Here is a 15,830-nt window from a genome sequence, read left to right on the forward strand (position 1 = left end):
TATTATTGTCACATCAGAACAAAAATGTATGTTCTTCTGTGTGCTTTAACAGATCATAAAAACTTTAGAAATCTTTGGGGGGGGGATTTGTATGTGTGTTTTGTATTTAGAGGCCCCTCATAATCTGAGCCCTAAATTGTAGTTTACTTAGCTTGTGCATTAATCCAGCACTGGCTATAAACATATGTAACCTCTGACTTTCATGACCCATGCCTTTCCTCAGTTTGCAGAACAATCATAGGGTTCCAATGGCAGGACTCTGAATGTGGCAGAAGCAGGGGCATGCTTATGAAAACAATGAGTACAATACAAACCACCACTCCCCTTCCACACACATGTATTATTTTCCTACTGCTGATAAAACCATACGGGATGGATTCAGCATGAGCTGGGAAGTGTTAGCTAAAGCACAAAACTGACAAGCAGTTACAAAGCATTCTGTGAATGAAGCCTGCAATATTTATCCATCTGCATGCCAGGCTATTACTGAAGAGAAGGAATCAATAGCTGCTGGGTGTTTTTTGTGTGCGTGTTTAAAATAAATAAATAAATAAATAAATGCTCAACTCCTGGAACAGAAAGTAAATGAACAAAGAGAGAGAGAGAGGACCATGAATGAGAACTTGGCAGTGTGAATATGCATGTGTGTGTGTGTGTGTGTGTGTGTGCGCGCGCGCATGTGTGTGCATGTGTGTACATGTGCAAACAGTAATTTGATTTTTAGGGTGAAGTGCATTCAAATGATTCTGCAATTCAAAAAAGGGCTTATAGAAGAAAGGCAGACTGTACCTTCATCACCGGTTGAGCAAAATACTTGGCACTCCAGTCGCAAAACCCCGTCTGCATTGTTGCTGACATGAAGTTTTTATGCCCCACGGTATCTTCGGCATCATCAGCTGTCTGTCCAGAGAAAAGTGAGGAAACAAAGTTACATGTGCTTCAGTTACAGTACCTGCACATCTGGTTTCTCTGAGTGTATATCACATCAACCACAGTAGGATGTCACCATCCAATAATAGTCTATTGGAACAACCCCTCACCCCGCCGCCAAATCAGAAGATAGCCTAGTACAGTGGTGCCCCACAAGACGAATGCCTCGCAAGACGAAAAACTTGCTAGACGAAAGAATTTTCCGTTTTTCGAGGTGCTTTGCAAGATGAATTTCCCTATGGGCTTGCTTCGCAAGACGAAAACGTCTTGCGGGCTTGCTTCCTTTTTCGTAAAACCGTTAATACCCGGGGAATCCGCGCTCTGCAAGACGAAAAAATCGCAAGACGAAGCAACTCGCGGAACGAATTATTTTTGTCTTGCGAGGCACCACTGTACAGTGGTACCTCTAGTTACGAATGCATCTGTTTACTAACGCTTCAGGTTATTAGCTCCGCTAACCCGGAAGTAGTTGCTCCCGGTTGTGAACTTTGCCCCAGGATGCGAGCGGGAGGTGCCATTAGCGAAAGCGCGCCACAGGATAAGAACGGTTTCAGCTTAAGAACAGACCTCCAGAACGAATTACATTCGTAACCAGAGGTACCACTGTATATTATTTCTGAAGCAAATCATGGGGGAATGTGGCCATATTTTGCTCTCAAATACTACATGCCACAGAAGTTGCTATGCCCTGTAATAAAGTATCTTGTAAGTATCTTTATTTTGGTAACACTAACTAGGGGAAGCACTTCTTAGGGCTGACAACCTTTGTATCTTTCTATGTGGTAGATACCAACATTCTCCTGTGATCCTTTTCAAGGGCAACGTACACTGTTAAGCTCAACCAAATAAAGTCAAGCTCTTTTCACAAACACAAGTACAGAATGCTGTTAAAGAGTCACACAGACAGGACTGAACAAAGCAGCTGAGGGAGCCCTCCAATCATATTTGCAGTCATATATGCATATGTCAGGGAACTGACATCAGAAAGAGAGGTGGAGGCAAGGCTCCAAAGCGATGCAGGAGAGGGGACCAGCAGGGGGGAAGGAATTCAGCGTAACACCGGTGGAGAAGGGGGAGAGATGGAGGATCCGGAGAGAGGTCTCCAAGACTCTTCACCCGAGACTAGTGGGGAGAGCGCGGGCACGCCTCTGCCTTCCCCTTACTTGCGTAGAAGAGTTCCGCGCAGGGAGAGTAGGAGGAGACTTGGCATCAAACAGCTTTTATGCTGGAGGAGGTTCAAGAAACGCCCACTGACGGATTCTGCAAGTGACGGAACGGCCACAGAGTGTGGGCTGTCAGCCAAAGCAAGGTTAACCAGGCAATCTAGCCAAGACTGGCGGCAACTTACGCACAAGTAACCCCTTATAACCATTACAGCATACTACTGAAAATGGTGGTGAGGCCACTTGGATGAAAAATATATATGAAAATGCTCATTACATTTATATATGCCACTGTCTTCCAAGGTTTTCCCTGCTCCATTTCATTCTCAGAGCAACCCTGTGAGGTTGCTTAGATTGTAAAAATTGGCAAAAAAAATCTTACTGTGTGACCTTGGGCAAGATTTATTTATTTTTGCCAATTTCTAAAATTGATTTTCCAGGTCTTAACCCAATTATACAAATTATTTCCAAATGAATACAGTTTTGTTTAAGTGACTTCCCATGTGTCATTCTTGATGCGTCCTTGTCTTCTGATGTTACTGCTTTTACAGCACCCAGTGATATTTATGGCTGAGTGGGGAACTGAAACTGAATCTCCCCAGTCCTAGTCCAACATTCTAACCACTAATACACCATCCTAACTTTTACCAGCTTGGTTCCTCAAGCTTTACAGTATTTTCTATGAAAGTTGCTACCTATGCCAGGTGGCCAGGTGCTATTTCCAATTCTACCACTGCCTATAAGAAAAGACAACATTGACACATGTTTCCAACTATGCAAATGGGAGGTGAAAGGGGGCCATAGAAGAATTGCAAAGATTGCTATAATATTATAATAAGTAATAAATAAATTTAAGGACTATGTGCTGTCCCAAAATGCTGTACGTATTTGTTTGAAAGAACCATATGAATTTAGGCCTTTGTAAGGAAATACACACACACACACACACACACACACACACACACACACTGGCCTAGTGAAAAGTATATTAATGCTGTCTAAGAGGCAGAGACCTGTATTCTCTAGGGTGCTGATTTTAATATTGAACAGGGCACCTGTGTCTTCAGTAGAAGTATAAAAGGGAGAATTTCAGAAGGTGAAATGACACTAAAATGACAAGAGAAACTGGCATGTCCACATTCAAATATCCTTTCTATGAAAATACTACAGAAAAAATTGCATCTGGTAACCTGAATGGCTCCTGAGACTTACGGCTGCAAGTGTTTCCCCTTATAGTCAACACTGCAGAGAGACAGAGCCCAACTGAAAGATCCCTGACATATGTACCTATCGCAAAAAGGTTTTAAAACACTAAACCACAGTGTTTATTCTGCAAGCTATAAGTTCACACAAAAGCGTAGCACATGAAGAAGCCTTTCTCAAGATGCATTAACAGAATTAGGTTACAAAAGGAAACCGTATTTTCAGGGAGAAAAATTGCATGCCATCAAGAATGGCAAAAATATGCAGTGAGGAAGAGAGGCTGGAAAAGATTGTAGGCATAGTATCACATTTCTAGCTGCCAGAGATTTTTCCTGTATCACATTATTATACTAGCTTATGACTATTGTATCTGAAGGACTGCCTTCACTTGTATTTTCCACTCAGATTGATCAGCACCAGAACTTGTAAAGGTAAAGGGACCCCTGACCATTAGGTCCAGTCGAGGATGACTCTGGGGTTGCGGTGCTCATCTCGGTTTACTGGCCGAGGAAGCCAGCATACAGCATGTAGCCAGCATGACTAAGCCACTTCTGGCGAACCAGAGCAGCACATGGAAACGCCGTTTACCTTCCTGCCGGAGTGGTACCTATTTATCTACTTGCACTGCATGCTTTTGAACTGCTAGGTTGGCAGGAGCTGGAATCGAGCAATGGGAGCTCACCCTGCCGCGGGAATTCGAACCACCGACCTTCTGATCGGCAAGCCCTAGGCTCTGTGGTTTAACCCACAACACCCCCCACATCCAGAACTTGTACTCTACATTTTTTTTCTTGCTGCATTTGTCACTGTATAGTGTAAAGGACTGAAGGACTCAAGCTATGAAGCTCACCAGGTGACCTTGGGCTAGTCACTATCTCTCTGCCTACCCTACCTTCACAGGTCATTTCAAGGATAAAATTAGGGGGGGCAATTTTAAAAATCTGTTATATGCAATAAATCTGTTGCATTTATTGTCTTTTGTTTTGTTGTTAAGTCACATGGTGGTGGTTGTTTTTTTATTTTGATTTTTTTTTTAAAGCTGTAAAGCTAACAACAATAAATAAATATCTTATTTGTATTGCCAGGATTACAGGAAAATTAAAGATGACATAGCAAAAACTGGAGAAGAAGCAAAACAAATGAGAGTTATTTCAGGGACTGGAGTACAATGAGACAGGGAAGACTACGATCTTACCTGATCTGGGCCCTTGTCAAACATTTTCCTTGTCCTAGGAAACTGGTGGGAGTGTGGAGTGTATTGCACCCCCATGTTGCCCACATTTGCAGGTCTTACAGATGACAGGTCCCGGTTGACGGGCTGCTTTGTCACATCATTAGTCAAGCTGGAGCTACTGGTGCTGGTGGTTGGTGGAGATCCTCTAGAAATGGGAAATCAAATATGGGTGGAAATATTGCTGTACTGGATATCGTTTTACCAGCAGAGTATGAAATCAGACTGCTGCAGAAGATGGCCTTTTGCAACTACAAATTTAAGTTTTCTCTGTCACTTTCCACTTTATTTATTCTTGTGGGTGAAGCCATTCTGTTTTTCAACACTAGGTGCTTTTCCACCCCACCCCCCAAGTGGTACCAGTTGGCCTTTGGCCAGTTGAGATTATAAAGGGAAAACTGACATTTGAAATTAACGTTGGAAATCCCTGCGGAAGCCTTGATGCAGCAGTTGTAAAATCATGTCCCCCTATCTGCAACCCTTCTCTGACAGAAGGGTTACTAAGCACAAATGAAGAACGTATGTTCTGAGAAACTTTTTCCACTTCTAATTAGTACCTAAAAGCCATGCATTATATTTGGTGCATTATCCCCTACCCCACAATCTCACAATCTGGAACTGAGTCAGACCATTCATGTGACTGGCACCTGCAACAATTCTCCAGGGTTTCAGACTGTGGTCTCCCAGCCTTATTTGGAGATAACCAGGGCCTGAATCTAGGAGCTTGCGCAGTCAAAGCAGATGCTCTACTACAGAGTTATGGTCATTCAAAAACCAAGAAAAAGTGTGTATCCTATAATGTCTGAAGGGTAGCATTTTAAATAACTGAATATAAGTTTTAGGAAACAGACAATGCAACAACTTCCCAATACATTCTCCTAGCCTCAGGGAGGGAAAAACCATTTGTGTCACATTTCAGACATTATAGGATGAGATCAACACTTTTTCCAACACAGAGATTAATCTCCTCCTTTGATGGCTTCAACAGAGTTACGTAGGACACTGTATATGTCACTTCTGACTAACTTTTGGCAAAGGGATTTGATAGCATCTCTAATGTGGGATGAGTCAGGGTCAGTTTAGAGGGATACTTTTGCAGTGTTGCAGCCTTCATTGCAAGGATTGTCAGATCAGTTTTACAGAGAGAGAAATTTGTCCTAAATTGTCCCCTTATGTGAAATATAGCTTACCTCTCCAGACAGCTGAATGTCTGCATGGCACACAGATACACACTGCTCCTTAAGCACAAAATCAGCTATGAATAACAAGGGATTTAAGATGTAGTACTTACCCCACTTGGTGTATGTGCATGCCCTTGTTGGTAGGACTGGCTGGAGCAGACTGTGTGAGGGAAGAAGTATCAAGGATGCGCTGGGGGCGGGCATTTACCGTCGCCTAGGAAAGAAAGAATGGAAAAACTGAGAAAGAACAAATGCCAATCATAGGAATAAAATTATTTTTACCACCAGGAATAACCTTACTGAACCTCAATATCAATGGTGGGAAGTGGAAGCAGTCTTCAGCATTGCTATAGTATTGCTATACAACTTAGATATATGCACTTACGACATAAGGCAGGCATGGCCAAACTTGGCTCTCCAGTTGTTTTGGGACTACAACTCCCAACATCCCTAACTAACAGGACCAGTGGTCAGGGATGATGGGAATTGTAGTCCCAAAACAGCTAGAGGACCTGACCTAAGGGTTCATCTGATGCCTATTAATAAAAGGTTCCTAATTCATATGCAAGATATAATATGTTAACATTTGCATTGGTACTTTGGGGGCAGGGTTTGGCAATGGAAAACAGGCAAATGAGGTTACCTTTATAAAATAAAAAACTCATTAAAATGACCAATCTGACCAAAATGCCCAACTTGAACTTGATGCCTCAGCAAAAGTCCCTTCCAATATACTGTGGCGACAGATTACCAGAAACTAGAACATTCAAATCTGCAAACAAATGGACAAATGGTGCTTTATAAAAGTAGCTTAACCCACCTGAAACCATAGATGGAATAAAATTCCCTCTGCGTTCAGGGGAGAAAAACTACTTTCTGACCTCATAACTGGAGGCACTTCCCCCCAAATTCACTTGAGATACTGGGCTGGCGTGAGGTAATAGATGCTGAGGCAATAACTTCAGAAACAACAGCAGCAATAACTTTAAAACCAACAACAACCATAACAACAAAGAAGCAGGAAAATATGTGCAGCAGCTCTTGCAATTCCCAAAAGGTATTCAGATAAGCTTCTTTCACTGCCTTTAGAAATCTTAGATAAGGGAGAGATGGGAACAACAGGCAAAGAAGTGTGAAAAACCAGGCTTCTTATTCAGCAGACACTTCACTTATAGGGGTGTGTCAAATCCAAAAGAGACTGAAACTATGACCATTAAGATCTCTGCAGTTTACGCAAAAGGTGTAAAGAGCCACTGACAAGGCATTTGGGAACTCGGGGAAATAAATAGCACGAACAGCAGGCCATTTTCCAATTGTACCTGCATTTGCACTTTACACCCAAAATTGCTGGGTGCAAACTGGATGATTGCAGCAGCCGTGCTTGAGGGCACATATTGCCTCTCTCCTTCAGATTTCACCTTGTTGAGCCGGCCTTTTGAGGCAGTTTTCTTCTCTCCTCCCCAGCTCATTAGGAAAAGGTTCAAGGCCATCACTAGCACTATACCCTTGATCGGGGAAATTGCAGTTGATGTAATAACAGCCACATCTATAAGAGTGAGAAGCTGCTGCTGGAACAGCCAGCGTGACAGGTTACATCTTGGGATCAAATTGGCTCTCCATCATGTCTTAGATGGTTATGGAATTTGTGTAGCAGTAAATTATATTTTTGAAACCCTTATTGTCTAACGCTTATTCCCCTGCTGATTCTCTTCTGTTGAGGACATGCAGTTATTAAAACCCAGAACCTTTATATGGTCTTCTAGGACCGGACAAAAGATTCTTCTCCTTCTGACCCTCATCAGTGGTGTAGGCTAGTTTCTTCACAGGGAACCTGCAAATCACACCAGAACTGGAAACATACTTTATGTTTCCCAATATTCCAAAGAAATACTCAAAGGCTTTTAGTTATAGGTTACATCCAGGATGCATCCATATATTGTTGGATTCCATGGTCAAAGGTCAGGGGTGGTTGAAGCTATAAAGCTGTAGTCTAGCAACACCTGGAGGGCCACAGATTAGCTTGCAATATGGAAGGCACTTATGTTAACATAGGAGGAAACAGCTTTCCTTCCTTCTCTGCAAATAAAACTGACTTCAGGAAGCTAGGAGACCTTTTAGGGAGGCTTTTCAGAGGACAGCTTTCTGCAGCAGGAACTTTGGATCGGAACTGAAATATTTAGCATTAATAACAATATTGTTATGACTCGAACAACAGTATTTGTCTGTGTTTGGTGGTACACAATACTGAAAGAAGAGAAGATGTTTAGGCCCCTAAACTGTTTGCCCTAACACCACAGCCAAGATGTACAGCAGCTTCTGAAGCAATACATCCCTTCCAGTAGCTCAAGGCCTTGTGAATACTCTTGTTATATATTCTGATGTCAAATGTTTGCAATCTTGCTAATCTGGAGGGAAAATCTTTTGACATGCTGGTTTGGAATTATTCATAGGAAAGAAGGGGAGACAAATGTATGATTGTATATATAATTAAAGTAGTTTGTAGGTAGTCCCTTACAGCTAAATTTAGAAACTTAAAATAAGGAAAAGGGATGTGGGTGGCGCTGTGGGTTAAACCACAGAGCCTAGGACTTGCCGATCAAAAGGTCAGTGGTTCAAATCCCCGCGACGGGGTGAGCTCCCGTTGCTCGGTCCCTGCTCCTGCCAACGAGCAGTTCGAAAGCACGTCAAAGTGCAAGTAGATAAATAGGTACCGCTCCGGCGGGAAGGTAAACGGCATTTCCGTGTGCTGCTCTGGTTCGCCAGAAGCAGCTTAGTCATGCTGGCCACATGACCCGGAAGCTGTATGCCGGCTCCCTCGGCCAATAAAGCGAGATGAGCGCCGCAACCCCAGAGTCAGCCACGACTGGACCTAATGGTCAGGGGTCCCTTCACCTTTACCTTTAAAACAAGGAATGTTGACAGCCTGGGTAGACAGGGCCAAGGAACACAAACACTTTAGTGTGCCAACATGTACACTGCCATTGTGTATATTTCAATTCTACCCAGAATGAAAGTTAATTCATTGAACAGAGCCAAACCTTACTGTTTTGGTGCATGTATAGAGTCATGCAGCTAATCCTAACTTTCAGTGCAAGTCCACATTTTATTAGCTTCTTAAAAAAGACAGGCAGGGCAAACTTAAATGAACATTTTGATGTGTTGATGAAAAGTTTCCATTTTTACCATGGTAATTGGCCTTGCAATGCTTCAAGATAAGAGTTCACATGATTTAGGAGTGAGTTTTGGATTGATGGGTGTTTAGTGTGTATCATACTTCATGTGATGGGCAGCATTCTATGTTGTTTGGGGTCTGCTATGCCAGTTAAATTTTATAATGGACCAATGGCTGTATAAAATAAAGCTGATCTGATGCTTCAAGATCAAGTGTATCATACTTCACATCTTTTCAGGAACATAGCAAGTAGGAATCTCTGCTAGAAACGCTCTGGAATATTCATACCATCATTCCAGGTGCTAAAATATAACATAATATTTTTACAACCACATCAAAATAGTTGTCCCACTGGAAGCCCTCTGTGATGAATGAAATTTGCTCAACAGCAAAAGCACAATTCAACCTATGCTGAGTTGTCAAATCATCCTAAATTTTAAAAAGCAGAGATGAGAGATAAAGGTTGTATGGTCGGTCACTATAATGAAATGCCATAAAACTAGAACCTAGGCAATGATGTAATGGTCTGAGATGCATGAGATCTACCATGACTTCAAAAGGGTAGATTCAAGCACAAGCTGCAACCGTTTATGAAGTTTACTTATAATAAACATATGAATCGACACTTTATAATGAACCTTTGCTGACCTATCACAAGTGCAGATACCCTGTCTGCTCAGCAATACCAGTAATCATCACGAGGTAAACACAATCAGTGCTCAATGTTATGTCAGCACTGTTTCATGGGACACGCAAGAGGTCACTGCAACAGTTCCTTTTACTATATGATAACTGTCAGTTATGTATCAAACACTTAGGTTTCCACTGCATTTCCCATTCCACCACAGAATGCTCAACAACACCCTGCCAAAAAGCGTAGCCATTTTCTGTTGTCTTCTTTATGGAGCCAAGAAAATGCATAGTACATTCTGGGATGTGATCCAGAAATTCTTGTGTGAGCAGAAAACATCTATTACCACCAGGTTAAAAGACTATCTGAACAAGTATGCCAAATGTGAAATGCCACAATTTATTTATTCTACATGATGTTGTAAAAGCTCAAAGAGTAGGAGACACAAAGGATGAATGGCAGGTGAATAATTGGCAGCAGCTAAAATCCTTGGCCACAAAGAACACTTTCTGCTCCCTTTACTATTTCCCAATCCCTGGTTTCTGCAGTCACACATATTAACCTTATCATATTTGCAAATTCTAAGGCCATCTGGACTTGAGCTATCCCAAGCTTCTTTGACTGTTGTGGGACATGGCCTCTCCCCTTCCAAGTCTGAGGACCTGCACAATTGCCATGGGTTTTCCTTAGCGATACAACCACAAAGCATTTGGGTTGTGTGTGTGTGTAATTTATTTGTAAGCTAAGGAAATGGTTCCCTCCAAAATATGGTGATGTATATCATATAAAGAATAAAGTATAAACAGAAATGCAGGTTGTAGTGTCCAGAAATATAATGAAATTTTTATTTACCTGGTGATGCTATTCAAAGGGAATACTGCCCATCCATAATTATGATGAAGAAGTCACAATATGACTCCTCTTCCTCCTCTTCCGCCTTCAGAAACAAATAGCACATGCATGCCTACCAACCATATAAAATGTGGTACTGCCTGGACACCTCAGCTTCTATCATATCAAGTTTGGCACTTTCAAGATGGAGAGAAAAGGCAACTTTGACAGAGATGGTAGATAATACCACTATTCATTGATTGCTGTCTGAGCTCTCTTTGAATGAGCATATATAACCACTTATTGGAAGACCTTGCTTCTAAGCCATGCCAATGCCACTAGTTCCAAAATGGTTCAAGTATGATCATACCAAACCCATTAACTGATTTGGCAGCAGCAACTGTATAACCAAAGTGAACGATGGGAAAAGCGAATCATATGGCTGAGTAGTGCTTCCTGTTATATATCATCTCTATATATTTCCTGGAAGTTGGGAATGGCATGGTCCATCATAGATCCTGCCCACCTTGCAATTCTGTTATGCCACACATGAAAGTACATCAGCTTTAATTCCACTATGTGCAAATAGCCAGAGGCATCATTGAATAATTCTATTATTATACTGGTTGAAAGGAAGAGCTGTAGAAAAATCACCATGGGAAAAATTCACCACCTTAAAATGATGATGACTCAATCTGCAGGCCATGCTTGCTAAATCACCTTATTGCAAGAAAGGATTACCCAGAACTGTCATACTCATACTCTATTGTATCTAAGTAGCAGAAACCTGGTCTACAGGTAAGTGCACTGTATATGTGCATGCATACTGTTGATCCATATTGTTGATCGCTTTATCTTATGAATGCAAGTGTAACAATGATACGAGCAAGAACAGAGATTTAAAATATAAATCTCCCCCTTCATTCATTTTCAGTATCAGGTACGAGATTTTTCATTCCTTATGCTTAAATTCGTCTGGTACAGTGTCGTAAAACTACCCAAAGAGATTTAGCCAATCAGCTGAGATTAATCAGTGGGTCATGGGTGCCAGTAAAGAAACATTTTAAAAGAAAAAATAGCACTGTAAGGAGAACAACAGGTTTAAACAGGAGACCTCTCAGCGCACTAAAATAGTGACATCTCTCATAGCACATTTAGCCTCAAGTTCTTGAGCTACATTGTTGGAATGAATAATCAGAAAGAGATCTCACCTCATGTTGGACTGGCTCATGTTTGTTTGTTTGTTGGAGCAACCAGAAGGGCTTGAGCCAAGAACATAAGAAAGACAATATCCAAATAGCCCCTAGCTGCAATCTAGAGAGTGATGGGGGTAGTATTTTCAAGAGCAAATATTATCTAAATGTTTAGGTAGTGCTTTGTTTGTGGTAGAAGATTTGTTATCACAAGTGATTTCCAAAACAGCCCAGTTATCAACACTATTTGAGCTAATAATTCCAAAAACAGCAGTGATGGCAGCCTTTGGAGTGAAACACACATCATCCTTGCAAAATGAAGAATAGCAATAATGGTGGTGCTTTCAATCCATACAGGAGAAGTGAGGAGTGGGATGGGGTGTCTGCATGCTGACTCACATGTACTAGATCACCTGCACTGGGCAGCAGTTGTGGCTTCAATCTGCAATCCAGTCTTACTCTCACTTGCATAATCTAAATGAGTTTGCAAAGAAAATAACCAAAACCGCAAGTCAAATTTACTAGCTAGACATTAAAGGAAAGCCCTATCTACAGGGTTATTCATGTTACATAATTCAGTTCCTTCTAATAACTGCTACCTTCCTGCTAGCAATTGCCTATTACGTTCTTCTGGAGCTGTTTGAGCATCTACTCTCCTTTTTCTTTCTCCCCTCAGAGGGCAGAGTTGCAGAAGGCGAAGAAGGACAAAGTTAAGAGTTAAGTTTCAGCCCCTCCACAAAAGCAGAGCTGAACTAGGATGAATAGCTGTATATTGTGTTTTTGGGAAGGGGACTGCTACAGGAAATCAGAATAAGTTTATTAATGGGATTAAGGCACATTCAGTCTAATAACATAATGCATAATTTTAAAATTTCCCCTTCCCCTCTCTATGACCTGTACCTGATTTAGATTGCAAGTTTGTTTGTTTGTTTGGCAGGGTGTGGAGAATTAACTATTTCTTTTCATTTTAAGTGCTATTCTTCAGGCTATAGCTCTTCGATTAAAGTAGACTATAAATAAAAAGTAACAACCAAAATAAGCAAATTTATGTGAGAATCTATTCTACAAGCTCTCACTGACTGGTAACATTATTACAGAAAGCCTTCCAAAAGGAGAAGTGCAAGAGCCACTTATTTATAGTTTGCGAAATCTTGAGAACTCAATAGTTTACCTTGTAAGCAATGCTGTTGAGCACTTTCATAGCCAAATCCGAAACATCTGGGTATGGGTCAGCAGCCAAGTGTAAGAGGACTCTCCAAATCTGTGTGTAAACACTGTTGAAAGAAACTCCTAGAAGCAAAAGGGAAAAAAAGGAATGTACTTCTGAATTAAATCCTATGGCCAATTTATCATATTATATACTGATCTTATAACTGTGACAATGTCCCAGACTCAGTATTATTATTTACGGTTATTATTTATATAACAGCATCAGGATATATGCCGGTTTGCATATATTCACAGGCAAAAGATAAATCCCTGCCAGAAGGAGATTACAATCTCTTTAATTAATGAGTATGCTTTCAATTTACTACTAGACATAGAGACTCAGAGGTCAAATTATAAATGCTAATAGAGTCTAGTTGTATGACTGGTAATGATTCCTGGACATGTTATTTTACTTGAATATGAGCACATTAGCAGTCTCAAATAATCTACAACCCAGATTTTGACTGTATTTCATAACTGTGACAGGATCTTTGAAAGCTGAGCTCTCTTATTCATTTAAGATAGATGCTGTAATATGATGAAAATGATTTTTTTTAAAAAAAAACACACACCAACAGTCATAACTAATTGCTAATGAAATGGTACTGTTATTTCCCCAGGAGAATATGAAAAACAATACACACTGGAAAGAAAATCCCTCTCATCAGTATTGTGATTGCACCTAACATAATTTTTACACAATGTTTGGGGCAAAATAATGACTTCTGATAGTTTAGTTGTGAACTTTTGCCCAATGACTTAGTCAGATATGTATGGACTACACCCTCATTTATGTCTCTGCCTTGGTTAAATGGGTCAGTTTCCTTTTTGACAGGTAAAAAAGCTTTCAGCCTAACTTCTTGACTTTTCACTTGCTCATGCAGATCAAATTATTGTTTGATTGCCTGACACACAATAGATTTAGCAGTACATGTTCTAGCAAAACTTAATATTAGCTCCTCTTCACCATGTCGCAAAGGCAACCCTTTTCAAACTTCATGGTCCCATTCCTTTTCTGTATTTACCCAGGTGAGATGTGTGAGATGTTGGTGAGGAAGCCACTTCAATTACTTCAGATTGTAGGTAGGTTACAAATAAATGTACAAAGAGCGATATCCAAACTAAGTCATAATCAGATAAGATCCACTGAAATTGTCCACTTGTTTCAATGGGTCTGCTCTGAATAATACAGATAATCATCAAAATGTAACAAACTACAGCCTGGCCATTGCTGCAACCATGCACAGAAGCATCTAGGCATCTCTTCCCATGCTTCCTAGTCCACCTGGATACAGCCAGGATTAATGAATGTGGTGTCCTCCAGATGTTTTGGACTGCAACTCCTATCTGTCCCAGGTAGCATGGTCAATATACAGGGATGATGGGAGTTGTAGTCTATATTATCTGGGAGGGGATGGTTACCCCGGCCTAACTTTTCCTTTGCAATATGATACCAAAATCTTTACATTCCCCTGTTTAAAACTTGCTCACTTGCTTAGTACTTGCTCCACCAACTGTGTGAAGAGACTTTTTGTTTAAAGGTGCCCAGCTTGCTTTAGCAGTCATGGACTCTGACTGAGTGCGGGAGACAGAGGTTCCACTGAACTGAATCAGAGGAGGACAACATGATCTTCTTGGGCTGTAGAGGTACTGGTGCAACGGGCTTCTCTTGCACAAATGCTTCTTAGTATGTAATCTGGGGTTGGTCCTGAGAGCAATTCACTCTCCCATCTTGAATCCCCAGCCTCATCCAGCTGAATAAGGGGAGTCTGACCCCAGGGTCATGACAAAGCTCAGTTTTGGCTAGTATCTTCTCACCCTATTTAGTCTAGAACTTTCTGCACACAATTTGTATCTTTTGTTGTGCCAGACTTGAGATCATAGAACAAACCTGACTTTTGGCACGTGTGTTCTGGAAGGCACAGGAAAAAATGATGAAAGTCAAGAAGATGCCAGCTGTCAATGCATCAGGCAGCTTGTACCACCAGGAGAGCTCTCTACAGCCCTCTTCTCCCTGATCAGCATTCTGCCTCCTGTGCTCTTAGTTCTGTGCAGAAAGTTACATAAGGACTTCTGGGAAATCTCAACTGTTTGAGATTCCTTTTAAAGTTCATGAAAGACCAGGGGTGAGGTGGAGAAGGAATCTGTGTTTCAGTATTCCAGCACTCTGTACTAACACACACCAGCACTCTCTTATGACAGAAAAAGAAAGAGCGAGCTCACACAAAAGACTTGGTTTTAATATATCTGATCTTTTTTTCAAAACGGAATTCACCACTGCAATTCCTCATTCACTCACTCGCTGAGGAGAACAGAGGGAATTTCTATGAAGAATTTTTTGACTCATTAGAAAGTGTACCCCCCTACCTCCCTATACATTATTTTATTTTATCCCCCCCCCCCTTTAGTGAAAGGATTGCTCATAGCACTGATTCACATGAATGACACATCCGAAATTGCTTCGTGTCAAGCTTGAACCAACTGAGTCAGTGTGCTGATGAAAGGAAATACTAGCAGCAGGGGGGGTGGGGAAGCTTTTGTACTTCTGCATAATGGAGTACAATAATAAATAAAAAAGGGATGCAGAAACAAAGCATGAGGAAGGAGTGTTATACGCTGCAAGTTCATCTAAAATGACAGCTCTGTAATTAGCTGGGCCAATTCAACACTGGTTAAATGGACCTTGCAGTACAGAGTTGCAAAATGATTCCTTTTAGCAATGAACATGGGAAGTAAATTGCCTTCTTCATTGATAGTTTTTGGTTTTTATTCAGATATGCATGGCTCTTCATTCAATTTAACAGCTATGATTAGGGCAGTACAAATGGTTTACATCTTTCTGCCTCACCACCCTAAGTACTGAAAAGGGCATGGCACACAAAAGTTGAGATAACCAGTGCCTGGCTTAGTCAGAGATCAGAAGCTGGAGGAATCCAACACTGCAGTCCCTAGTTGCACAACAATGGATGGGGCCAAAATTCAGAATTTCCTCCATTCTAATTACAAACTAACCCAAGTTTGTCTTAGCCCATAATTAGCTTGCCTAAGTGTCAGTCATCTTCATATTCCCTGCTGCTTTCCTACCA

At 41.1% G+C, this 15,830-nt stretch overlaps 1 protein-coding gene across 2 annotated transcripts in view; it reads right to left on the reverse strand.

The window, feature by feature from the left end:
* Window positions 1–15,830, reverse strand: part of RPTOR (regulatory associated protein of MTOR complex 1) — a 328,366-nt gene that overhangs the window by 54,717 nt on the left and 257,819 nt on the right. For both annotated transcript variants that reach the window (XM_081849519.1, XM_081849518.1), the window contains exons 21-24: window positions 12,707–12,825; window positions 5,819–5,922; window positions 4,492–4,675; window positions 790–900 (exon numbers count right to left, since the gene is read on the reverse strand). In XM_081849519.1, coding sequence (XP_081705645.1) covers window positions 790–900; window positions 4,492–4,675; window positions 5,819–5,922; window positions 12,707–12,825 — 518 coding nt within the window. The remainder of the gene's footprint in view (window positions 1–789; window positions 901–4,491; window positions 4,676–5,818; window positions 5,923–12,706; window positions 12,826–15,830) is intronic.

The sequence above is a fragment of the Podarcis erhardii genome (genome assembly GCF_964252035.2).
Source record: "Podarcis erhardii genome assembly, chromosome: 2".
Taxonomy (NCBI): domain Eukaryota; kingdom Metazoa; phylum Chordata; class Lepidosauria; order Squamata; family Lacertidae; genus Podarcis; species Podarcis erhardii.